The sequence below is a fragment of the Thalassophryne amazonica genome, chromosome 19 (genome assembly GCF_902500255.1).
Source record: "Thalassophryne amazonica chromosome 19, fThaAma1.1, whole genome shotgun sequence".
NCBI classification, from domain to species: Eukaryota; Metazoa; Chordata; class Actinopteri; order Batrachoidiformes; family Batrachoididae; genus Thalassophryne; species Thalassophryne amazonica.
Genome location: NC_047121.1, coordinates 19,246,667 through 19,274,201, shown reverse-complemented (window position 1 = coordinate 19,274,201; position 27,535 = coordinate 19,246,667). Strand labels below are relative to the sequence as shown.

The 27,535-nt window shown below is 40.6% G+C and overlaps 1 protein-coding gene across 1 annotated transcript; it reads right to left on the bottom strand.

Annotated features, from left to right (window-relative positions):
* Positions 1-320: 320 nt before the first annotated feature.
* LOC117501107 (cytochrome c oxidase assembly factor 8) lies at positions 321-27,441 on the bottom strand. The gene is made up of 5 exons (XM_034159928.1): positions 27,209-27,441; positions 6,738-6,935; positions 5,937-6,000; positions 5,709-5,799; positions 321-998 (listed from the first exon to the last, which is right to left on the bottom strand). Exons 1-5 carry the CDS (start codon positions 27,359-27,361, stop codon positions 878-880), a joined length of 627 nt encoding a protein of 208 aa, XP_034015819.1. The 5' UTR covers positions 27,362-27,441; the 3' UTR covers positions 321-877.
* Between the last annotated feature and the right edge of the window lie 94 nt (positions 27,442-27,535).

Genomic DNA, 27,535 nt, shown 5'->3' with positions numbered 1-27,535 from the left:
CAAAAGGCTTCACATTCATTTGATGTTACACATCAGTTTATGTTCTGATTTGCTTCTGTATAAACTGAATAGGGTCTTCATGCACAATCAGTGTTTAATGACAGTCTACGCTAGGCAAATTTACTGTAGCATGAGTTTTCAGTTATTTGATGACTGATATAACTCTGCTACCGACATGGAGCACTTGAAATAAACTCTTACCCACAGACCTGCCAATTCATGAAATAATAAAAACACAGCCTCCCATACCTGGCCATGACACAGCTCAGCAGCCAAAATGTCAAGCTACTTTGGGGCTATGAAAAATAGTAACACACAGATTTTTAAAATGCTGTTAATCATTATAACTTTAATTGTATAACTTCTCAAAATAATAGTCCAGTGCACTCCACATCAACACAACAGAACACAAAAATTCAAAAACAGGCACCAAGCTGAACAGCAACAAGTGAGAAATAAAACTTCTAAAGTGTGTCTGAATTCATACATTGAAATGACAAATCTGCAGATGAACAACTTCTAGGCTTATAAAGAAGTACAAGCAGGTATGGGAAAAACCCCCCCAAAAAAACAACAAAGATCCATTTAACTGATGTAAGGAAGAGCCTGCAGAACAGAAGATCAAGAAGGTTTTTGGAAAGTGTAATGTAATTCCAATAAAAATGAGAGACAACTGAACTTATAAATACGTATACAGCTATCTTTCTTCACAGCCTCCAAAGGAGTCGAGAATTTTATGGGATTTGAACATATGAAGAAAAAAAAAACAAATCTGGAAAAAATAAATACATTTAAAAAAGAAGAAAGTTATTTTAAGCAGTGCATAATCCACTAAAAATAAAAATACTTTATAAGAGAGTGAGTGAAAATGTATTTATTAAGTACTGTGATTGTTTTTTTTCTTGCCGCTGCGTTGATCAACAGCTGCCTTCCAAATATTGCAAAGGGCAACCTGGGCCATGAGAAAGGTGATGGTGAAATTACGTCGGTACCATTCCCTGGTTATGAAAGAAAGGAGAAAGATTTAGATTATTACTGTTGTCAAAAATATATGAATGTACACATACATACATACATACAGTTGTGCTCAAAAGTTTACATACCCTGGCAGAATTTTCCCTGGGTGTGGCGAACCAAACCGCTTCCTACCAGAGCCCTCTGCGTGGCTGTGAAACGTCCCTAAGACCTGACGTGCAACTGCTAAATGACTGAGGCCGCAAGGTACAAGGGCTGTGATTTGTCACGATACATTTTCACTCCTTCCGTTCCCATCAAGTTTTTGCAGTGCGCACACCGATTACATTTCAATCATGGATCAAATACATTTGGCAGAAAAGTCTGCAAATATGGGCAACTTTACAAAAAGGAGTCAGAAAGAGACACTCAAATGACCTGCAATTCATGGAGGGAACTCTTATGTACCGTACCATTGGTTTGGAGGTTGACAATTGTATAAAGAACTGGAGCTCGTTGAGGGACAAATTAATCCAGAAAAAGCTGCTGTTCCTGTGGCAAAACTGCATAAAGACATGATGGAGAACTTTAAAGGGTCACACATACATCAACATCATTGCATAGCCACGGCGTTAAAAGGTACTGCCCCGCAGTGGACTTATAAAAAATGGATTTTGTCCGTTTTATACATTTAGTCCATTTTGTCCGTTGTATACATACAGTAGTGTTCAGAATAATAGTAGTGCTATGTGACTAAAAAGATTAATCCAGCTTTTGAGTATATTTCTTATTGTTACATGGGAAACAAGGTACCAGCAGATTCAGTAGATTCTCACAAATCCAACAAGACCAAGCATTCATGATATGCACACTCTTAAGGCTATGAAATTGGGCTATTAGTAAAAAAAAAAAAAAAGTAGAAGAGGGGGTGTTCACAATAATAGTAGTGTGGCATTCAGTCAGTGAGTTTGTCAATTTTGTGGAACAAACAGGTGTAAATCAGGTGTCCCCTATTTAAGGATGAAGCCAGCACCTGTTGAACATGGTTTTCTCTTTGAAAGCCTGAGGAAAATGGGATGTTCAAGACATTGTTCAGAAGAACAGCGTAGTTTGATTAAAAAGTTGACTGGAGAGGGGAAAACTTATATGCAGGTGCAAAAAATTATAGGCTGTTATAGTTATAGGCTGTGGATGTTTGGATCGTGAGTATAAGTTGGTTTTTCCCACTTTGGAGTTGAACGTTCTCTTTAAGAAGAAAGACATCTGTTGGAAACCTGTTTTGAATAAGAAGGAGGACTTTTGTTTGAACCCTGTTTTAAACAAGAAGCAAAGACATTCCTTGGCTCTGCCTAATCTCTGTTTGGTACTCACCTTTTATGAAGGGACATTTCAGTGCACTCCCCTTTGGAGGAAGGAGTCCTCTATTGATATCACGTTTTAAGAAGATAATACTCAGTTTTTTTCTGCCACCTTTTGTCTGTGTTTTGACTCACCTTCTAGAAAGAAAGAATATGACGAGTATTCCTGACTGCGTCCAGGAGGAGATGATGACTCACTTGTGGAGTCAAGCAGCTCCTCCTTGGCCTTCATCAGGTTTTGGAAGAGGACTCCCAAGTCTGAGTCTTGTTGACACATTTTGACTTTGCCTATTCTTATCACTAATAAAAGTGTGCTTTAATGCCACTTTCATTGCCTCGGCTGTTCTGCATCTAGGGGTTCCCCTCTTCCCTTGGTTCACCCCCTCCCGACCGTAACACGTTTCAACTATTTGTGGCTGGACTGCATGTGCATGTCTTCGGGAGTAGCCTTCATCTGACATGGACAGTTTCCCATGGCTAATGCCGTGGACTCTTCAAAGGTACTCGTCAGGACAAGTACTATCACAGATAAAGTGTACAATGAGGTACAGACGCCGCGCGAACTCAGAATGTGAAGACAAACAAAACTTTTTGTTGTCAGGACAAACAAAATCTCACACCTGCAAGTATTGTGGAAATGCTGCGATCAGTTTATACCAGTTTTCAGTCACGTCATAGTGAATGTTTCATTTTGATTTTGTTTAAAGCGTCGAGGTTGACGTTCGCTTCGTTTTTCTTCCATTAGTTTCGGTTTGTTTAGTTCCTTTCATTGCGGTGATGAGAAAAGTGCAGGATCTTGCGTCCACCTTTTCTCAACGATTTATGACTTTTTATCCTCTGTCCAGCTATCGCCGTGTGACCAGGGCACAAGTGCCGGGCATTATGTGCATTAAAAGATTACATTTGGTCGAGTCACTCTTTTCTAAGTCAACTGCGGAGTGGTACCTTAAAATACTAAAGCCTGATTTATGTTTCTACAATGTTCTGTAACTGTTTGGCCATGCAATGATGTTGTCAAGTGTGTGTGACCCTTTTAAAGTTCTCTGCTGCACTGGTGGGCGTCTTATTGCAATTTACCGCAGGAACAGTCTTTTTCTGGATCAATTTGTCAATTTGTCCCCCTCAATGAGCTCCACTTCATTATACAGTCATCAACCTACAAACTAATATTACGGTATGTGCAATTTCCCTCCATGAAGTGCATCATCATGGTCATTTGAGCGTATTTTCCTGACTCCCTGTTGTAAAGTTGATAGTATTTGCAGACTTTTCTGCCAAACGTACTTGATCCATGATCAAAATGTAATCAGCAGGCGCACTGCAAAAACTATTAAAATATGACAGGAGAGGAAGGACTGAAAACATGAAAGTGACAAATCACAGCCTTTGTGGTCTGCGTCACTTAGCAGGTGCACGTCGGGCTACGGAGAGGGTTCGCAGCCATGCAGAGGGCTCTGATCTACAGCTCTTTTGTTCGTCACACTCAGGGATGTATGTGAAACTTGACATCATATTACAATGCAGGCAGCAACCAGAATTTTTTTAAGAATCACCAGCCTTGAATTACTCCCTACCTTGTTTAGGTGCTGGGTCTGAGCAGTTTCAAAAAAATAAATACCTCGGCTTTTAATCAAGGAAATACGGGCACCACTTTCCTTGAATTGGCGAATGTCAGCGCTGAACTTCATTTTGTACGTCTGTTACAACTAGGCACACCCAGACTGCTCTGTCTGGTATATGAAAGGGGTTTTTGATGGGAATACATTGCTATCAGACAGGACGTTATACAAAACCTGTTATATCCAGTGTTTATTACATTGAAAACCATATAAAAGCATTAGGACTTTTGCTTCTGTACAGTGAGTGCGATTGCTGAGTTTCACACACACATATAAATATATATATATATATATATATATGGTGAGTGTGTGTGTTACTGTACTCCCGCGTCGGAGTGGCCAGGGTGTCCCATGCAAAATTCTACCTGAAGAGAGGGGTGAGCCATTGCACCAACATGGCCAAAATTACGTTTGTCGGTATGCTCATTTCAAAAAATGTTTGACTTCACTACAATAAAAAAATACATCACAAATAACTCCCGTGTTTGTGTCCGTTTTTGTCCTGTTCAAATCCTTTTCTCATTCATTAAATGTGTTCCATGTCAGCTGGTGACTGGTGAGTCCATCAGAAAGTTGTCAGCACACTCAAAACTTTAAGCGGAAATCAGACAGAGAAATTTCACGATGGTTGCACGTTTGTTTTGTCCTGTACTTGTTTGTAGCTCACCGTTGGACATCCAGTCCACATTAACCTGCTTTTTCATGTCAGCAGCAGAAAAACCGTCACAGCAGACTTCTGTCTGCAGCGGCAGACTGCAGGAGGTGACATGATCCACGGTGCACACCAGCACTCAGTCCATCAGAGCCCGAAATCCACCAAAAACCAATACATTAGACAAGTTTTGCTTCTGGACAAATCATTAATTAAATTCATTCTAATCAGTTTATTCAATCCATCACAGTGTGCGCCGCAACTGACTGCAGACTTTCAAACTGACTTCACTGTAATGCAACTACAACCAGAGCATGCTGATGACATCATCACAGGTAAGACGCGGAAGAGATGTGAAAAACGTTGTGAAAACTCATCTTTTGTTTTTTACAATATGTTGGAGTCATGAAATTGGTTCAGTTTTAATTCATTTTTAATCCTTTTCCTCCCAGGCAAATATATATATTTATTTATTTAATTTATTTTGCTCAATTTACAAACTTCATGTCTTGACAGGAGCAAGGCTCCCATTTTGACTTAAATGGGAATTGGTCAGTAATTCAAGCCGATACAGTTTGTCCAACAGCAGGTTCTGTGATGAATGATATGTGCACAACTTAATTATCAGTCTTATCAGATGGTTTCACCGTGCAGCAAAGTACAGAAGAGTTGGGAGGGAGAGGATTAATTTTAGTAAAAAATCATTTTGGGCGGCTGTTTAACCAGCTTTCTTTAAAAAAAAAAAGGGGTGGGCTGATGCTCAGCCATGGGCATTCCAACGCACGGATACGGTATATACATACATGTCAATTCTGAATATTTGAAATGGTTTCAATGATGCATTTCTCCAGTACTGATACATCGATAGCAGCTGCTCATCTTCCAGGGTTCTTCTCTCTCTCTGTTTATGTGTGCACTGCAGCAGCCTACAGTGCACATGCTCAAAGCTTACGGAAAAATTTGCTCCTTGTTCTCCATACAACAACAGCAGTATAGAACAGAAGACTGAAACCAACAGCTCCCATGATGTCTTCGCCTTTACCCCAAATTGATATCACAACCTACCACGATTAGCTTCCCACCCACCCAGCAGCACCGTGGGAATTGTGCTGCAAAACAACTCACTTGTTATAATTTGCATGCTTTATTCTGTTGTCATCCAGGAAGCGTTTGTAAAATGATGCCATTTCCTCAGTGTTCAGGGAGCGCCTTCGTCCTGAAAGGAGAAAGGAATGACAGCAGAAGACATTTTCATTAAAATCACCAGCTGTTGCACTCTGTTCTTCACAAAGTGACTTATTCTAAACCTGTGGACATGCCACAAAAATGTGTAGAAAAGCGGAATGTCCTCACCTTCTTCATCCTGTGCAGATAAACCTTTTGCCTTCAACTGTGACACGATGAAAGCCTCTTTTTCCTGCATGAAAATTTACATTTATTGTTAAATTTGTGATATTACATATGAGAACCTATTTACATTTCACAGCAGTTTTCCAGTAGAATATTATATGCATTTTGAAATAATTCATAAATTGAAGCGCTGCTGTAGTGATCTCTTTGCAGCGGGTGACTCCTAAAATCAGTTTGTTGTGCAATCCTGCCCTCTGCTGGTGAATATAAGACTTGAAACATAAGAGATGTTAAAAATAATGCTCCTGTCGATATCCATTCAGCAGCTCTGTTCGGGGTCGCCACAGCGGATACAGCCAGATCCGCATCTGTATTTGGCCCAAGTTTAACGCTGGATGCCCTTCCTGACAACTCCAGTTTTACCTGGAGAAACACGCACACAGCCGCCGGTGTCCCGAATGGGTCTCCCAGCCAAGTACTAACCAGATCCTGCACTGCTTAGCTTCTGAGATCTGACAGGATCAGGCTGACACAGAGCAGACCAGCTGCCCTTCTATTTGTCTGTGTTCCAAATACACATATGTGATCAATGTAAATCTGTACAGTAAAGGATCAACTCTGACCTGCATGTTTTTTTTGTTGTTGTTTTTACTATTATTCTACCTTTCAGATTATTCACTGCTGTTACAACTTAAACATGGTCATTTACATCATGAAGAAATCCCCAATTTCCAACCATCAACTGAGTAAGGGCAACGTAATATCAATATTTCTTTAATAATTATTATAAAAAAATATTTCAACCTTGCTGAATGTAATATTCTGTTTGGCCCAGAATTCATGGTTCCAGTCCTCTGTGTCCTGCCTCAGCTTTCTCAAACGTTTCTCCAGGTCAGTTTCATTTTCAGGAATGTGGTATACAATAGGCCGCAGGTTGGACAAAGGGTTTGGGGGACCAATCCAGTCATGAGTGGTGCTAGCTTCAGGTCTGAAGTTGGATCTCTACATTAAACAAAGAAGAAGAAAAAAGCAAGAGAGAGATATAAAACATCTACTGTTGCACTCTTACTTATGGGTCTTCAGATAGTCTGTGGTTCTCTTCCCTCAGGAAAGCAAATAAGGAGAGTTACTGTTATTGATTATTGTGAAGATTTGCCTCAATGTCCTGAGTGTCTTGCATTGAGCCTTGTTACTTCTCTAGTGCAGTAGTTTCCAAACTGTGGGCTGTGGACCCATGGTGGGCCACAATGGAACTGCAGGTGGGCCATGACAGATCATTATTTAAAATCATAAATAATAAGAAAAAAAAATTGATTTTCAAATTTGAATTTGATTTTTTTTTTTTTTTTAATGTAATTAACAAAGCCACGGGATTTAAATTATATGTTATTCTTTATTTATCTGACCTAGTTTAACATTTTGTATACATAGAAATACTTATGATTAAAGGTTTTGGATGGATCCCAGTTGATTCTCAGATTTCAAAGGGGGCCCCAGCATTCTTCGGTTTGGTATGTCTGCTCCAGTGTACTTTTGTGTACATACTAAGGTACCGATGTCGCAGACCGAACGGTCCCACACTGATCTCTATATATTACTGGATCACTCATTGGCCAATATTTTTGAAGCAAACCGGCCACCATATTACCACTCCGATGTCCCGCTCCTGAACACTCTTTTCTATTGATCTTTAATGAGGCACACGCAACTTTATTCTTTGTAATTTTATTAAAAATACCTTCATATGCAGCTATAAACTGCGCAAATTGCCAGTTCAAAGGCTGTGGATGAACATTTCACCCGTGAGTATGATTGAAATGGGAAGTAATGAACAATAATTTGAAGAGTTCTCTTACTTATTCCATCATATAGGCAAAGATAATAATAATCATAATAATAAGTGGCTTATTAACTCAACATGTGTAGCCACGTGCTGTGTTTTGTGTTGGACGAACTATTTAAGACATTATTAGGTCTACTTGTGCATAGTTTTGGAGCTTTAGGTGTTGTTCCTACGTGCTTTATTACTTATATTAGGCTGAAGCTCATAGAGCTGTGTGTAATAAATGTTGTCACTGCAGGGAAAACCAACTCTCCTGTAGCTAGTTAAGTAGTAATTTATTATTTTAGTGCAACTATTTAAAAATATCCACTATTTCTGTGTTATCCATCATATCTTTTGCGATCCATGCACTTTTGTTCATGATATGGTACCAATACACACACACATACACATACATATACACATATACAGTGAGGAAAATAAGTATTTGAACACCCTGCGATTTTGCAAGTTCTCCCACTTAGAAATCATGGAGGGGTCTGAAATTTTCATCTTAGGTGCATGTCCACTGTGAGAGACATAATCTAAAAAATAAAAAAATAAGAATCCAGAAATCACAATGTATGATTTTTTTAAATAATTTATTTGTATGTTACTGCTGCAAATAGGTATTTGAACACCTGTGAAAATCAATGTTAATATTTTGTACAGTAGCCTTTGTTTGCAATTACAGAGGTCAAACTTTTCCTGTACTTTTTCACCAGGTTTGCAGACACTGCAGCAGGGATTTTGGTCCACTCATCCATACAGATATTTCAGCTCCCTCTAAAGATTTTCTATTGAGTTCAGGTCTGGAGACTGGCCAGGCCACCAGGACCTGGAAATGCTTCTTACGGAGCCCCTCCTTAGTTGCCCTGGCTGTGCGTTTGGGGTCATTGTCATGCTGGAAGACCCAGCCATGACCCATCTTCAATGCTCTTACTGAGGGGAAGGAGGTTGTTTGCCAAAATCTCGCAATACATGACCCCATTCATCCTCCCTCCAATACGGTGCAGTTGCCCTGTCCCTTTGCAGAAGAGCACCCCCAGAGTATGATGTTTCCACCCCCATGCTTCATGGTTGGGATGGTTTTCTTGGGGTTGTTCTCATCCTCTAAACATGGTAAGTGGAGTTGATTCCAAAAAGCTCTATTCTGGTCTCATCTGACCACATGACCTTCTCCCATGCCTCCTCTGGATCATCCAGATGGTCACTGGTGAACTTCAAACGGGCCTGGACATGTACTGGCTTGAGCAGGGGGACCTTGCTGCCCTGCAGGATTTTAAACCATGACAGCATCATGTGTTACTAATATAATCTTTGTGACTGTGGTCCCAGCTCTCTTCAGGTCATTGACCAGGTCCTCCTGTGTAGTTCCGAGCTTTCTCAGAATCATCCTTACCCCACAAAGTGAGATCTTGCATGGAATCCCAGACCGAGGGAGATTGACAGTCATATTGTGTTTCTTCCACTTTCTAATAAATAGTCATAACAGTTGCTGTCTTCTAGCAAGCTGCTTGCCTGTTGTCCTGTAGTCCATCCCAGCCTTGTGCAGGTCTACAGTTTTGTCCCTGGTGTCCTTAGACAGCTCTTTGGTCTTGGCTATGGTGGACAGGTTGGAGTGTGATTGACTGAGTGTGTGAACAGGTATCTTTTATACAGGTAACAAGTTCAAACAGGTGCAATTAATACAGGTAAGGATTGCAGAATAAGAGGGCTTCTTAAAGAAAAATTAACAGGTCTGTGTGAGCCAGAGTTCTTGCTGGTTGGTAGGTATTCAAATACTTATTTGCAGCAGTAACATACAAATAAATTATTTAAAAAAAAAAATCATACATTGTGATTTCCGGATTTTTTTTTTTTTTTTTAGATTATGTCTCTCACAGTGGACATGCACCTAAGATGAAAATTTCAGACTCCTCCATGATTTCTAAGTTGGAGAACTTTCAAAATTGCAGGGTGTTCAAATACTTATTTTCCTCACTGTATATATATATATATATATATATATATATATATATATATATATATATATAAATAAAAGCTTGATCATGATTCCACAATACTTGTATAAACTTTGATTAAAGAATGATAAGTTTTAGAATTGACTGTTTTCCCCAGTGAGATATGAGTAAGTGAGAATAGATGGGAAGAAAGAGTCAAAGTAATAAAAGAAAGAAAATAAATAGCTAATCATGGCATGCACAGATTAGGAGGGATCAATCTTCCATTATCCGAAGAACAAAAATAAGTAAATGAGAGAATCAGCTCAGTTATTAATTGAAATTGTTGACGCTCTAATAAGCTGTTTATGTGCGATCTGCATAAATTGAGAGTGGTAAGATGGCCGCCAGTTTGCTTCAGCAGATTGTACCGAGTGTGTGGGCCAATGAGCTATCCAGTAACATATACAGATCAGTGACGTTCCCCCCCTAAAAATTGGTCCGCCTTGCCTTCACTGCGCACACACCATTTGGGACCACAGCAGCTCGTGTGAGATGGACTCTCTACACCCAAAGGGAATAATGTGACTATTAACCGTCATGTCACAAGGTAAAACCTAAAATCATTCTAAAGTCAGTTTTAAGCAGAAACAAGGCGATAATCGGTGAGTCACTACTGACACTTTGAAATGACTGAGGCGCAGTGAATCAATCAATCAATCAATTTTATTTATATAGCGCCAAATCACAACAAACAGTTGCCCCAAGGCGCTTTATATTGTAAGGCAAGGCCATACAATAATTACGTAAAAACCCCAATGGTCAAAACGACCCCCTGTGAGCAAGCACTTGGCGACAGTGGGAAGGAAAACCTCCCTTTTAACAGGAAGAAACCTCCAGCAGAACCAGGCTCAGGGAGGGGCAGTCTTCTGCTGGGACTGGCTGGGGCTGAGGGAGAGAACCAGGAAAAAGACATGCTGTGGAGGGGAGCAGAGATCAATCACTAATGATTAAATGCAGAGTGGTGCATATAGAGCAAAAAGAGAAAGAAACACTCAGTGCATCATGGGAACCCCCCAGCAGTCTAAGTCTATAGCAGCATAACTAAGGGATGGTTCAGGCTCACCTGATCCAGCCCTAACTATAAGCTTTAGCAAAAAGGAAAGTTTTAAGCCTAATCTTAAAAGTAGAGAGGGTGTCTGTCTCCCTAATCCAAATTGGGAGCTGGTTCCACAGGAGAGGAGCCTGAAAGCTGAAGGCTCTGCCTCCCATTCTACTCTTACAAACCCTAGGAACTACAAATAAGCCTGCAGTCTGAGAGCGAAGCGCTCTATTGGGGTGATATGGTACTATGAAGTCCCTAAGATAAGATGGGACCTGATTATTCAAAACCTTATAAGTAAGAAGAAGAATTTTAAATTCTATTCTAGAATTAACAGGAAGCCAATGAAGAGAGGCCAATATGGGTGAGATATGCTCTCTCCTTCTAGTCCCCGTCAGTACTCTAGCCGCAGCATTTTGAATTAACTGAAGACTTTTCAGGGAACTTTTAGGACACCCTGATAATAATGAATTACAATAGTCCAGCCTAGAGAAAATAAATGCATGAATTAGTTTTTCAGCATCACTCTGAGACAAGACCTTTCTAATTTTAGAGATATTGCGCAAATGCAAAAAAGCAGTCCTACATATTTGCTTAATATGCGCATTGAAGGACATATCCTGATCAAAAATGACTCCAAGATTTCTCACAGTATTACTGGAGGTCAGGGTAATGCCATCCAGAGTAAGGATCTGGTTAGACACCATGTTTCTAAGATTTGTGGGGCCAAGTACAATAACTTCAGTTTTATCTGAGTTCACAATTGCAGTGAACACAGCAGCAGGTCGTCTGGCTGCGGCGTTCTAATCGCTTCCCTCCATTTTTATGATTAAATAATGCTGAATTCGGAGAATAAGCAGAAAGCAGAAACTGCACTCTGCATGCGCAGTGAAGGCAGGGTGGACCGATTTTTAGGGCGGACTGTTCGGTCAGCGACACCAGACTCCAAGCCTGCTTGATCTATATCTGTTCATTCCCATCTGAACATCAACTCACATTTAATATTACCATTTTTGATAGTCTGATAGAATTAATCATGGAAAGACAGAATTCTATAAGATATTGTCCAACATTTTAAGGATCAAGACAAACCATCTGTCATGTACAATCAAACAGAATATTCTTCCTAATAAAGCAATTAACACAAATGAATAACCAATGAATACAAGTACTCCCTACAATTCATAAGCAAACAAACAGTACAAGATTTCTTAGTGTTAGTGAAGAGGCTGCGCCTGAGTGAAGAAGTGAAGTGGTCGGTTCCTCTTTATTTTTAATGGATAGTTTTGTCCCTAGTTTCAGATCCTAACACTAAGCGCTTGATAAAAATGTGGAGACATAGTGGAGCATTTCAGTCTGTAATTTTGTAGGATGTCCTTCTCTTTTCTGAGCCGTCAGAGTTAAAATGTAGTGTGATTGTGCAGGGATTTGGGGGCTATTTAACCTTGCCTCTGCATACTATCAATTTGCACACTGCATTAGTTTTTGGATATGTTCCTGTAGCTGTGTGCTCCTCCATTCCCATGGAGGGTGTGTCCATGATCGTAGGAAATATCTTGGCCGGTGATAAGGTTTTGGCTGCCCCTGTAGTGGTCTCCACTCCTACAGTGTGCGAATTCCCAAATGAAATGCAGCAGCAATATCCTGATGCTTTTCCTGCATCAGGATCATTCATGCCATGTTTAAACAACTCTCGACTAACAGTGATGTTGAGGTTGATCTGCCTGACACATTCTTAGCCAAAGGTAATACTTTTGATTTTACTGAACATTTTCCCCTCTCACAATGAGGTGAAGTCCGCTCAACAGAGAGATTCTGGACTCCCTGCCTTATTTGACAATGCTGTTTCCGAAAGTGAAATTAAGAAGCTCCCTTGTGCTTATTTTACTAGCCATGGGGTTCTTATGAGAAAGTGGACTCCCTCAGGGTTGACCTGTGAGGATTAATGGAGCTCTGTTTATCAAATTGTTGTTCCTGAAGTTTATCGTACTGAGATTCTATAATTTGCTCATGATCGTAGCTTAGCGGGACATATGGGTGTAAAGAAAACTCTAGATCAGGGGTGGCCAAGTTCGGTCCTCGAGAGCCACCTTCAGGAACTTGGCCACCCCTGCTCTAGATAGAGTGAGGAGACACTTCTATTGGCCTGGGGTTAAGTCTGATGTTTCACACTATTGTAAAACCTGCCATGTGTGCCAGATTGTGGGTAAACCTAACCAGACTATTCCCAAAGCGCAATTACATCCTATTCCAGTTATTGGAGAGGCTTTTGAACACATCTTAGTAGACTGTAGGACCTCTTCCTCGAACAAAATCTGGTAATCAATATCTTCTAACAGTTATGTGTATGGCAACTCATTTCCCTGAGGCTATTCCCCTCAGAAGGATTACAGCCATCACTGTTTCTAAGGCCCTTGTTAAGTTTTTCACTGTTTGGGCTTCCAAAAGTTGTGCAGACTGGCCAAGGCTCCAATTTTATGTCCAAGATTTTCTCTCAGGTGCATCGGCATTTCAAACTTTCCACATCCTCTGCATACCACCCTGAGTCACATGGGGCCCTGGAGAGGTTCCACCAAACTCTGAAAAACATGTTGCGTATACTGCAAGGAGTTTGAGAAAGAATGGATTGATGGTGTTCCCTTGCTTCTCTTTGCAGCTCAAGAAGTGACTCAGGAGTCATTGGGTTTATATAACGACTGAGTGGATCCTTGTAATTTGATTGGTGCTTTGTATGTCACATGACATGGATTAATTCATCCCTAAATGCATTGCATTTAGAGTTCAGCTTGGTTTCATTTACAGTGCAAAGTTGGTTCCATGCGTTTGGTACCATTGCACTCTGCACACGTGCACACGTCCTCATGCAACTACACAAAGTCTTTTTTTTAATGGAAGTCCGACGTCAGTGGACAGCATCACTGGACTACGTGTCACAATTTGGACTTTAGCAGCAGTGGAACACCAAAATGTAAGTCCCTTTTCTGTTGATTATAAATTAATAAAATGTCAAATGACAAGGATCTATTTTAGCCGTTATGTAAAACAAATAATGAATGTTTTTACATTCTTTCAATGGAACGAATATTTAATTCGGTGAAAGCTGGAACAAACCATTCAACTCAGCTGTATATGAGGATACAGTTGGTATGATTGGGAAAAATATGTTCCTGAAAGAAGATTGTCGAACTCTGAGTTACTGTCAAACCTGGATGTTCATCTTTCCTGTTTAGACTGTGACAAGCGTGTTGACATTGTGGCTATTATTCGCAGGCATACTGGACTCTTCTCAGATGTTCCCACCTGTACCAGTTTGTTGCACCATGACATTGATGTGGATGATGCAGTTCCCATAAAGCAACACCCCTACAAAGTGAACCCTGAGAAGCACCAAATGATGAAAAAAAGAGGTACATTATATGCTGCAGCATGGTATCGCCCAGCCCAGTTCCAGTCCATGGGGCCCTCCATGTTTGCTGGTTGAAAAGTCCGATAGTCACCTCGGTTTTGTACCAATTTAAAAAAGTGAATGCTGTCACTAAGCCTGATTGCTTCCCGTTACCTCGCCTTGACGACTGTATTGATAGGGTAGGATCTGCCATTTTTGTCTCCAAACTAGATCTTTTAAAAGGCTATTGGCAGGTTCCATTGACTGCTAGGGCAAGATCTCAGCCTTAGTTACTCAAAATGATTTTGTCAATATACTGTCATGGTCTCTGGTATGCGAAATGCACCAGCCACTTTTCAGCGTCTTGTCAGTACAGTTGTGAAATGTGTTGTGAGGCCTACTTGGATGACTTGGTCATCTGTAGCAGCTGTAGCATCTGTAGCTTCACAACTAGCAGCTGCCAATTTAACGCTAAACCTCGCAAAGTGTGAGTTTGGGCAGGCTACTGTGACCTATTTGCGTAAAATTGTGGGCTGTGGAACAGTGTGTCCTGTTGGCACTAAAATCTAAGCCATTGTAAACTATACTGTTCCCACTACCAGATGTAACCTCAAGTGATTTCTAGGCATGGCAGGGTACTATAGGAGTTTTTGCAAAAATTTTGCTGCGGTTGCTTCTCCACTTACTAACCTGCTTAGCCCTAAAGTTACTTTCATTTGGTCCCAAGAATGTCAGATAGCATCTGACAATTTGAAGGCTTTGTTGGCCACTGCTCCAGTCTTGGCTGCTCCTGACTTTAGTCGGTCCTTTAAACTAGCACTGGATGCTAGTGAGGTCGGTGCTGGAGCTGTCCTCCTACAAGATAGAGCTGGAGTAGAACATCCTGTCTGCTATTTCTCAAGAAAATTTAATGTCCACCAATGCAGATACTCCACTATAGAAAAGGAGACATTAGCTCTAATCCTTGCCCTCGAGCATTTTGAGGTATATGTCTCTTCCAGCTGGCCTGTCGTGGTTTATACTGACCACAATCCACTGGTAGCTCTGGGACGTATGAAGAACACAAACCAGCGCCTCATGAGATGGAGCCTGTTTTTGCAGGGCTTCTCACTGGACATCCGCTACATCAGAGGACGCGACAACGTCTTGGCTGATGCTTTATCCAGGTTGCGAGTTTCCTACAAGATGTTGCATGTTTGATTAAATCAACTTGCTTATGGGAAGGGGTGTTATGTGGGAGAGTAATTGTTTGCTCCAGTTTCCAGATTTTCCAGCCTGTAGAGTCCTGGAGCCTATAAAAGCCCGCCTTGAACCTGCCCTCTCTCTCACACTCCGCCTGGCAGCAAGGCAGCAGCAGCTCCAATCCTCTTCCTCTTTTTCCCCATTATGTTTATTGTTAAATCCCCTAGATTTTCATTACAATAAATTTGTTAAACTTTTTAGTTGATTTTGTCTTCCTTTATGTTGCACTCCAAGAGACAGGGTGTAACAGGGGATCCACAGGCTCTGGATTGGGTAGTGTCTATAAAATAGGTAGTTAACATTTTTTCAAGGGTAGCAATAAATTATATGACGTTTCTATAATGATTTTGACTGAAAGTGCAAGAAATTAAAATGAGAGTTTTGTGAATAACTGCATTTATTATTTGGCACATTTAGTTGATGTCATGGTTGAGATTATTTCCTTTGTTCAGAGCTTGTCTGATTACCAGGGACTGATTAATGGTGATATCAACGTCCATTTTTCACTGTTGTTACCCGATATCCCTAAATTCTCCAAACATTTTAGTGCTATCAACTTTACTTTGTTGCAGCCTTCATCCTTAACCCAAAATACATAAAGATACCAAACGTCAAATGTCAGCACCCCCCAGTTTCTCCATGATCGAAGTTACACACATGTACAGATGGCACTTGGCTTTTAAAATAGATGATTTGCCGCCCCTGCTGGAATGGCACATAAGTCCAGAATTTAATTATCAATGTCCAATGTTCACTGTTGGTACCTAATATCCCCAATTTCTCCAAAAATTAGTCCAATCAACTTTTTGTTTTTGCAGTGTTCATCCTTGACAGGGTTGTAGCGAGGACCATTTTAGTGCCATGTAAATTATGTGATTGCGAAGCATAGTGAGCACAGCTATAGGGTTTTACATGTTTCTGTCAAAGTCTAAGTTAATAAAATAAATATTCTCACACATACACACACACTTGGGTTTTAATATATTGATAGTATTAGTAGTAGTATATTGGTATGAAAAAAATGTATTCAAAAGTGGACCTTGAGGGGTGTTAAGCCCCCCCCCCACACACACACACGACACCCTCTTTCTGTCTGGATTTGTTCCTGGTTTGCAGTCTCTGAGCAGGCAGAATGTTGAAGTTGTGTATTTATGTGGAAAGCGTGATCTATTTGAGAGGTAAGAAGGTTTTATCTGCATTTTTTATTTCACATCATTCTCAGAAAGAGATTTTAGGCGTATTTGAGAAAACAAACAAAAAAGTTTGTATTTGCTGTAATGCGTTGTGCATCTACGTACAGCTGTGTTTTTAGTTTAACCACAGCGAGGACACCCACAGAATGACAGAGTGTGAAATAAAAGTTTAAAAAAATGTTTGTAAACTCTGCGCTCTGCTCTTTGCTCTCCGAGATACAGAAGGGAACTCCTTTTTTTTTTTTCCAACTCAGACCTTCTGCTCAAAACAGCGGACTAATGAGTCACAGTATCAAATGCTGACGTAAATACATGGAGTGATTACCGTTCCATGTACTGAAAGTGTTATACTGGTACTTCGACAATACCATGATCGACAATACCATGATCCGGTAGAGACCCCAAACAGCCACTAGTACAAAAATCATGGCAAACATTGGCAAAGTGGGTGGTTCGTCCCAACTCACCTGGCTATGGGCCAGCGAGCCATATCTCCTACAACAAATATGACCACATGAGTGAGCATTACATTACAGCCACATATGACAAGACATATAAAAAAATAAATGAAGGAATAATAAGATTGCTTTCAACTAGACTCAAACTCACTACAGCAAGCACACACTTACATACATACACACACATTTGATGTGTGTTGCTCTGCACCATGAGCCACTCTAGTTTTCACACCTTCCAGGTAACATATTATTTTAGGCTGGTCTAAAACAATTGGTTAACTTGGGTTTATTTCATTAAACACTAGATATTATGATAAAGAAATACTTTTACAGATTCTGAAAGGAGATCTGTTGTTGAGTTAAATTTTCACTCATGAAAAGTATTTATTTATCCTTTGTCACAAAGAGTAAAATCACTTTAATGTAGGCTGAGTGATCCATATGATCCTCAAGCCAAGTTTTGGGGGCATGCACTGGTGCCACACTTAAGCATATCCAGTGGTGGGCACACTTCCGATAATCTGATAACAGATAATTATCGAAGATAATGTTGTCATTATCGGATTATCTTTTAAGACAACTTTAAAAACCATTATCGGACCAATTATCTTCCGAATAATTTCTGCCCGATAACTTTTAGACCAATAAACAAAGTAAACAAAGCTGAACAGCGATAAGCATTTTTAAAACTTAAAAAAAGTTCAGCACCTACCTGTTAAAAGTTTTATAACAGATGGACAGTTATACCCTCTGCTAACAGAAGAGAGCTGCTTCTATGAAAAGCATCTCTATCCTCTGTAGACAAAGGAGAAACAGCCAAAAAAAAAAAAAAAAAAATTATTTCCTATAACACCATACCGATATGCTGGCAATATCACCTAAGTCATCCAGAGGCATACATTTTAACTTATGGTTCAAATTTTAACCAAACTAATTTTGGACAAGTTATTTAAAATTACTGTCATTAGTTAGTTAGTTTTACAGTAATGTGCTAATTTTTAAGGTTTTGTGAGCACATGCTGTGCCCAATGCATTATGGGTAGGATGATGTAATCTCAGTACATTCACGACATGACAAATGCATTTCAGACACTCTGTTCAGGCTCCACGGACAACAGCATTAAACCCTAGTGCCTAAAACTCTCGTGAATATATTCTCTGGGTTTATAGACGTTGTTATTGTAAGCACAGGATGGTTGTTTGTAGGATGACTTTAGAGGTAAAGAAGAAGAAGAGAGTGAGAGCTCAACAAAGGATCAGATGGTGGAAGCTGAAGGAGGAAGACTGTTGTGTGAAATTTAGCGAGCAGGTGAGAAAAGCACTGGTTGGAGGGGAAGCAATTTTAGACAACTGGAAAAGTACTGCAGATGTGGTGAGGGAGACAGCTAGGACAGTACTGGGTATGACATCTGGACAGTGGAAGGAAGACAAGGAGACTTGGTGGTGGAATGAAGAGGTCCAGGAAAGCATAAGGAGAAAGAGGTTGGCAAAAAAGTTTTGGGATAGTCGGAGAGATGAAGAAAGTAGACAGGAGTACAAGGAGATGCGGCGTAAGGCGAAAAGAGAAGTGGCAAAAGCAAAGGAAAAGGCATATTGCGAGCTGTACAAGACGTTGAATAGTAAGGAAGGAGAAAAGGACTTGTACCGATTGGCCAGACAAAGGGACAGAGCTGGAAAGGATGTGCAGCAGGTTAGGGTGGTAAAAGATGCACATGGTAATGTGCTGACAAGTGAGGAGTGTGTGCTGAGAAGGTGGAGGGAATATTTTGCAGAGTTGATGAATAAAGAAAATGAGCGAGAGAAAAGGCTGGATGATGTGGTGAGAGTAAATCAGGAAGTACAAGAGATTAGCAAGGAAGAAGTGAGGGCTGCTATGAAGAGGATGAAGAGTGGAAAGGCAGTCGGTCCAGATGACATTCCAGTGGAGGCATGGAAATGTCTAGGAGAGATGGCAGTAGAGTTTCTAACCAGATTGTTTAATAAAATCTTGGAAAGTGAGAGCATGCCTGAGGAGTGGAGACGAAGTGTGCTGGTTCCTATTTTCAAGAAAAAGGGTGATGTGCAGAGCTGCAGTAACTACAGAGGCATAAAGCTGATCAGCCACAGCATGAAGTTATAGAAAAGAGTAGTAGAAGCTAGGCTTAGAAAACAGGTGAAGATCTGTGAGCAGCAATATGGTTTCATGCCAAGAAAGAGCACTACAGATGCAATGTTTGCTCTGAGAATACTGTTGGAAAAGTACAGAGAAGGACAGAAAGAGTTACATTGTGTGTTTGTGGACTTAGAAAAAGCTTATGATAGGGTGCCAAGAGAAGAGTTGTGGTATTGTATGAGGAAGTCTGGAGTGGCAGAGAAGTATGTTAGGGTAGTGCAGGACATGTACAAGAATAGTGTGACAGCGGTGAGATGCGCAGTCGGAATGACAGACTCATTCAAGGTGGAGGTGGGATTACACCAAGGATCAGCTCTGAGTCCTTTCTTGTTTGCAGTCGTGATGGACAGGTTGACGGATGAGATCAGACAGGAGTCCCCATGGACTATGATGTTTGCAGATGACATTGTGATCTGTAGTGAGAGTAGAGAGCAGTTGAGTCTAGTCTGGAGAAGTGGAGATATGCTTTGGAGAGAAGGGGAATGAAAGTCAGTAGAAGCAAGACTGAGTACATGTGTGTGAATGAGAGGGAGCCCAGTGGAATAGTGCAGTTACAAGGAGTAGAAGTGGTGAAAGTAGATGAGTTTAAATATTTGGGGTCAACTGTTCAAAGTAATGGAGAGTGTGGTAGAGAGGTGAAGAAGAGAGTGCAGGCAGGGTGGAGTGGGTGGAGAAAGGTGGCAGGCGTGATTTGTGACCGAAGAATATCAGCAAGGGTGAAGGGGAAAGTTTACAAAACAGTAGTGAGACCAGCTATGTTGTATGGTTTAGAGACAGTGGCACTAACAAAAAGACAGGAGGCAGAGCTGGAGGTGGCAGAGCTGAAGATGTTGAGATTCTCTTTGGGAGTGACAAGAATGGACAAGATTAGGCATGAACATATCAGAGGGACAGCTCAGGTGGGACGGTTTGGAGACAAAGTCAGAGAGGCGAGATTGAGATGGTTTGGATATGTGCAGAGGAGGGACCCAGTGTATATAATAATTGATCAACATATTGATTTATTCTGCCTTACAGAAACCTGGTTACAGCAGGATGAATATGTTAGTTTAAATGAGTCAACACCCCCGAGTCACACTAACTGTCAGAATGCTCGTAGCACGGGCCGGGGCGGAGGATTAGCAGCAATCTTCCATTCCAGCTTATTAATTAATCAAAAACCCAGACAGAGCTTTAATTCATTTGAAAGCTTGTCTCTTAGTCTTGTCCATCCAAATTGGAAGTCCCAAAAACCAGTTTTATTTGTTATTATCTATCGTCCACCTGGTCGTTACTGTGAGTTTCTCTGTGAATTTTCAGACCTTTTGTCTGACTTAGTGCTTAGCTCAGATAAGATAATTATAGTGGGCGATTTTAACATCCACACAGATGCTGAGAATGACAGCCTCAACACTGCATTTAATCTATTATTAGACTCCATTGGCTTTGCTCAAAAAGTAAATGAGTCCACCCACCACTTTAATCATATCTTAGATCTTGTTCTGTGCAGAGTAGCTACCTAAACTCTGTAAGGGAGATAGAGTATCTCGTCAATAGTTTTACATCCTCATTGAAGACAACTTTGGATGCTGTAGCTCCTCTGAAAAAGAGAGCTTTAAATCAGAAGTGTCTGACTCCGTGGTATAACTCACAAACTCGTAGCTTAAAGCAGATAACCCGTAAGTTGGAGAGGAAATGGCGTCTCACTAATTTAGAAGATCTTCACTTAGCCTGGAAAAAGAGTCTGTTGCTCTATAAAAAAGCCCTCCGTAAAGCTAGGACATCTTTCTACTCATCACTAATTGAAGAAAATAAGAACAACCCCAGGTTTCTTTTCAGCACTGTAGCCAGGCTGACAAAGAGTCAGAGCTCTATTGAGCTGAGTATTCCATTAACTTTAACTAGTAATGACTTCATGACTTTCTTTGCTAACAAAATTTAACTATTAGAGAAAAAATTACTCATAACCATCCCAAAGACGTATCGTTGTCTTTGGCTGCTTTCAGTGATGCCGGTATTTGGTTAGACTCTTTCTCTCCGATTGTTCTGTCTGAGTTATTTTCATTAGTTACTTCATCCAAACCATCAACATGTTTATTAGACCCCATTCCTACCAGGCTGCTCAAGGAAGCCCTACCATTATTTAATGCTTCGATCTTAAATATGATCAATCTATCTTTGTTAGTTGGCTATGTACCACAGGCTTTTAAGGTGGCAGTAATTAAACCATTACTTAAAAAGCCATCACTTGACCCAGCTATCTTAGCTAATTATAGGCCAATCTCCAACCTTCCTTTTCTCTCAAAAATTCTTGAAAGGGTAGTTGTAAAACAGCTAACTGATCATCTGCAGAGGAATGGTCTATTTGAAGAGTTTCAGTCAGGTTTTAGAATTCATCATAGTACAGAAACAGCATTAGTGAAGGTTACAAATGATCTTCTTATGGCCTCGGACAGTGGACTCATCTCTGTGCTTGTTCTGTTAGACCTCAGTGCTGCTTTTGATACTGTTGACCATAAATTTTATTACAGAGATTAGAGCATGCCATAGGTATTAAAGGCACTGCGCTGCGGTGGTTTGAATCATATTTGTCTAATAGATTACAATTTGTTCATGTAAATGGGGAATCTTCTTCACAGACTAAAGTTAATTATGGAGTTCCACAAGGTTCTGTGCTAGGACCAATTTTATTCACTTTATACATGCTTCCCTTAGGCAGTATTATTAGACGGTATTGCTTAAATTTTCATTGTTACACAGATGATACCCAGCTTTATCTATCCATGAAGCCAGAGGACACACACCAATTAGCTAAACTGCAGGATTGTCTTACAGACATAAAGACATGGATGACCTCTAATTTCCTGCTTTTAAACTCAGATAAAACTGAAGTTATTGTACTTGGCCCCACAAATCTTAGAAACATGGTGTCTAACCAGATCCTTACTCTGGATGGCATTACCCTGACCTCTAGTAATACTGTGAGAAATCTTGGAGTCATTTTTGATCAGGATATGTCATTCAAAGCGCATATTAAACAAATATGTAGGACTGCTTTTTTGCATTTACGCAATATCTCTAAAATCAGAAAGGTCTTGTCTCAGAGTGATGCTGAAAAACTAATTCATGCATTTATTTCCTCTAGGCTGGACTATTGTAATTCATTATTATCAGGTTGTCCTAAAAGTTCCCTAAAAAGCCTTCAGTTAGTTCAAAATGCTGCAGCTAGAGTACTGACGGGGACTAGAAGGAGAGAGCATATCTCACCCATATTGGCCTCTCTTCATTGGCTTCCTGTTAATTCTAGAATAGAATTTAAAATTCTTCTTCTTACTTATAAGGTTTTGAATAATCAGGTCCCATCTTATCTTAGGGACCTCGTAGTACCATATCACCCCAATAGAGCGCTTCGCTCTCAGACTGCAGGCTTACTTGTAGTTCCTAGGGTTTGTAAGAGTAGAATGGGAGGCAGAGCCTTCAGCTTTCAGGCTCCTCTCCTGTGGAACCAGCTCCCAATTCAGATCATGGGAGACAGACACCCTCTCTACTTTTAAGATTAGGCTTAAAACTTTCCTTTTTGCTAAAGCTTATAGTTAGGGCTGGATCAGGTGACCCTGAACCATCCTTAGTTATGCTGCTATAGACGTAGACTGCTGGGGGGTTTCCCATGATGCACTGTTTCTTTCTCTTTTTGCTCTGTATGCACCACTCTGCATTTAATCATTAGTGATCGATCTCTGCTCCCCTCCACAGCATGTCTTTTTCCTGGTTCTCTCCCTCAGCCCCAACCAGTCCCAGCAGAAGACTGCCCCTCCCTGAGCCTGGTTCTGCTGGAGGTTTCTTCCTGTTAAAAGGGAGTTTTTCCTTCCCACTGTAGCCAAGTGCTTGCTCACAGGGGGTCGTTTTGACCGTTGGGGTTTTACATAATTATTGTATGGCCTTGCCTTACAATATAAAGCGCCTTGGGGCAACTGTTTGTTGTGATTTGGCGCTATATAAAAAAATTGATTGATTGATTGATATAGGGAGAAGGATGCTGAGGATGGAGCCACCAGGCAGGAGGAGAAGAGGGAGACCAAAGAGGAGGTTCATGGATGTGCTGAGAGAGGACATGCAGGTGGTTGGTGTGACAGAGGAAGATACAGAGGACAGGGTGAGATGGAAACGATTGATCTGCTGTGGCGACCCCTAACGGGAACAGCGGAAAGACAAAGAAGTAGTTATTGTATTTGTGTTTGTTAAATTCCACGCATTTTAAATGTAGCAGACAGGGATTATCTGGAATTTTGTTTTCAAGGCCTCTACTGCCATCTACTGGCCAGTAATGTTCATGGCACTAATCGCCCTAAGTACTAAGCGTCTGGGAACCAGTAGATGGCAGTGTTGTATTTGTTTTGACCCCAGTTATATTAGATGATTGTCAAATCAACTTTTTGGCTTTGAAAATGTTTTTTTTTTTTTTTTACAAATGAAGTTTAAAAACAAAACAAAACAGCAGCAAAAATAATAAATAAATAACAACATACAAGACAGCTCTGCAGTGTTTGCACAGGCACAGTGCGAGCGGTTGAATGCTTGTAGCTTTTCAGCAGGAGGATAACCTCACGACGGCCGACCAGAATAACAGGTTTGATTTTCATTCGACAATACGATCGCGATCAGGAGGTGGTCGTGAGATGTTAAAGCTTGTTACTCCATGACTACACGATGCAGGATGCACAATTAACATGAAACTCGGTCCAAAAATTCCTGCATGAAGAATCATCTCGCACAGTGTAAAGCACGTTTTACAACATCATAAAACATGCGCACATTCACTCCACATGCAAAACATTTTGCGATGACACTTCCAGGGCTCCGTAAAAATGCCTGTTTTTACAAATAAAAAATGACACCAACACACGACAGACGTGACATTAACGTGGTGGTTTACATAATGAATGACTGAACCAATCAGTGTTTAGCAGAGGCACTTTACCCAGAATCCTTTGCGATTTGTCTGTTACTAACCTCAGAAATAGTGCATTATTCAACATTAAAAGATATATGCTATATTTTAACTTTGTGACAAATGACAGAACTGACATTAATTGAGTTATTCTATCGGTATTAATGTTATTTATAAATCAAACCATAAGTCAGCATGACTTTATTTTTCAAGACCTCCGCCTGACCGGAGTGTTGTAATTGATAGAGAGCTGGCTTTAGGGCTGCTCTCATGGTGCCTCTGTGTTGGGAGCTCTGTAGTAAACAAGAGCTTCCAGCAGGGGCAGAATATTCAAAGACAAAAGTGTGGTCTCAGTGTGTGGGTCTGTTATTACTTTTAATATTAGTAGAAGTTATTGTGGCATTAAAACTTAAATTCGTTTAAATGTACCAGAGACAATATTGGAAGTTTATCCGTTATCGGTATCTGTAACTTCCGATACATTTTTGGGTGGTTTAATTGTTTTACCTTAATCGAAGATAACTTTTCAGTTATCTGATTATCTGTTATCGAGTTAATTTTTTGCTTATCTGTGCCCACCACTGAGCATATCCACCACAACATGGAGCTGCCCCAGATTTGGATGCAAGTCACCCACTATTTCCACCCCTTAAAAGTAACCATCTATCTGATGCAGACAGGTGAAATGTAGACATTCCCTTGGCCTTCTCCAGATGCTGAGTCCTCAACACTGAGGCACCTATGTGTTTGATCAGGCATAGAGAAATTCACCACATGTAATAAATACATAAAGTTGTAGCCAACAACCTCTCACAATGCAAGTGATTCTCCTCATCAGGGGTTTCCATAAGGTAACCACTCATATGACAAAGTCATTCCAACGGTACCCCAAAGATCCTCCGAAGAGACCAGGGCCTGTATCACAAAGCATCTCAGAGTCCTCTCAGAGAGCTCCCACTTAGCCTAAAGATTCCTAGCAAGGAATGTACAAAGAGTGATTGAAAAGTTTTGAGCCTGCCAAGATAAAGGTTGTGGTTGTCCATCTTTTGCATTTGAGAAACCAACATTTCTCTTGAGAATGTGTGAAAATTTTGACTCACTGGGTCCAATGTTGCAGACACACTATTTCAGTGAGGTGAGTAGGGGTGTGCCAGATTGGCAAAATGGACAAAGCTGTGGGCATGCAGCAATTCAGTATCTCATGAAAAAAGGAATGCTCCAAAAGAGATCCGTGAGGACATGATAATAACATTAGGGGAGGATGCCCCATCTTATGCTATACTTAATGCTATTTAGCCAAATTCAAGAGAGCAGACAAATGTCAAAGATGGAGCAAGATCAAGAAGAGCCAGAACTGCCACCTCGACTGATATGATCCAGAAGATCCATGATATGTTCCTCACTGATAGAAGAGTAAATGATCATCACACAACCAGTACTGTAAGCATTTAACAGAGGAGAATTCATTCAGTTCTGAGGGAAGAACTGGGAAATGACGAAACTTTCAGCATGTTGGGTCCCAAGACTTATCACAGCCAAACAAAAACACACAAGATTCCAGATGTCTAGGGAGAATCTTCGGCTTTTTGAGGAAATCCGGATAACTTCATGTGATGATTCATGACAATGGACAAAACCTGGGTCCACCACTTCGAACTGGAGTCCAAACAACAGTCGAAGCAAAGGAAACAAAGAAAGCCAAAGCTATCTCATCTGCTGGAAAAGTCATGGCCTCTGTATTCTGGGATGCTGAGGGCATCCAGAACTATCTCTAGAAAGAACAGACCATCAATGTGACCAATTGTGCTTTCCTTTTGTGACAACCATGGGAGAAAATAAAGCAGAAGATCTTTGAAATGCTCTAATGAAGTGTTGTGTTTCACAAGGGCACCTCTGGTCCACATGTTGGTCATCACAATGGCTGCTATTCATGAATGTGGCTTTGAACTTATTCTACACCCACTTTATTCCCTTGATTTGGTGCCTTTGAACTTCCACCTGTTTCCAAAAATGAAACAGGTCACTTGCCTAGTTCCAGATCACTGCTGTAGTATTTGCGCGGCCTTTTCTCGTAATCAGGGCAAATAAGCTAATACTTGGTACCAATGGAAAGACTGATGTTTTGTCTACAAACGACCACAAATTTGACTGGATCCAGCCATCCTTGTGATCAGCAGAGAAATCAAAACATCCCGGTCTCGGTGGTGTGCGCACTTTTCTCACTCACTCATTCCTGGATGTTTGAAAGTAACGATCTCTAAGACGTAGCAAAGGTGAGTTAGCCATTCAGTGTTTTTGATTCTAGAGTGGGAAAATACTTACTTACTTGGGTAGAAAATGTTAGTGTGTTATGTCTTGTTGTTTAATTGCTGCACGCATTTATCTCAGACGCGAAAATTTGCAATTTGCCGGTTGTGAATCACTGAAGCAGCAGCCTCATGTCAGTACTTGTGAGCCATGTGAACTTTGGGAGTCATCTGAACATCAAGAATGGGCATAAAAGTGGGGGATTTTACTTTTTAATTCGGGAGAAATCTCACCTTCACACTTCATTTTTTTTGCTCGTAAAAACGTGCAACAGTGCCTTTCGAAACTAAGTAAATTCTCATTTAATAACTATAATTAATAACATCCAAATACGCAATACAACAACACCCAATAAAGGATATTCAGCTGCATTATGGTTCCGTATAGCAGGACTTTAAAAAAGGTGATCCAGAACTGGGCAACTGTCTGTATCTTGTTGGAACTCATAATACTGATAATGACGTCATATATCAATATGACTCAAATGCAGTCTATTTATCTGCAGTGGGTGACGTCGTTGAGCTCCAGGATAAGAGCTTGCAGTGACAATGGAAAAAGGGACTGTGGACTTAAATGGGGATTACGCTGAAAAATAAAGTATTACATTCATTTAGTTCTTGGTCGGGCTCAAAACTTCTCAATCATCGTTTTACAAGTTAAAAGGTTAAATATTCAGCTTGGAACCCATCCGTAAATGCACTGTTTATGACACCGTACATTTATAGAGAATTGTAAATGACGAACCTTTGGGGATTTGTCCTCCCGGGGTCCCTGTTTGGAGCTGGACTGCCGACTGCTCAGCGTTGACAAACTGCGTGGGCGGAAAGGAGCTTGGGGACTAAAATGATTGAAAATTCTCCATGTGAAACAACACACAGCTGCTGTTTTTGCAGCCATATAAACAAAACTAAACAGTTTCCACTGCGAAGCGCCGCACTCTTCTATAACGCACTTCAGAGTCCTTCGCCGCCAGTTTGTCACGTGAGCACAGATAAACGTTGGACGACCAAACTACACCGACGTTTCTAATCTCGAAAAGCCGCGCCCACAAGGCGGGAATGCTTCTTTTAC

Bases quoted from the DNA above. Each gene is read 5' to 3' on its own strand.
- LOC117501107 (XM_034159928.1), bottom strand. From the start codon at position 27,361: ATGGCTGCAAAAACAGCAGCTGTGTGTTGTTTCACATGGAGAATTTTC. The intron at 6,936-27,208 runs GTTCGTCATTTA...TGTTTAATGTAG, and splicing joins GGGAGGACAAATCCCCAAAG to AGATCCAACTTCAGACCTGA. The intron at 999-5,708 runs GTGAGTTGTTTT...TTTCATAACCAG, and splicing joins AAGCATGCAAATTATAACAA to GGAATGGTACCGACGTAATT.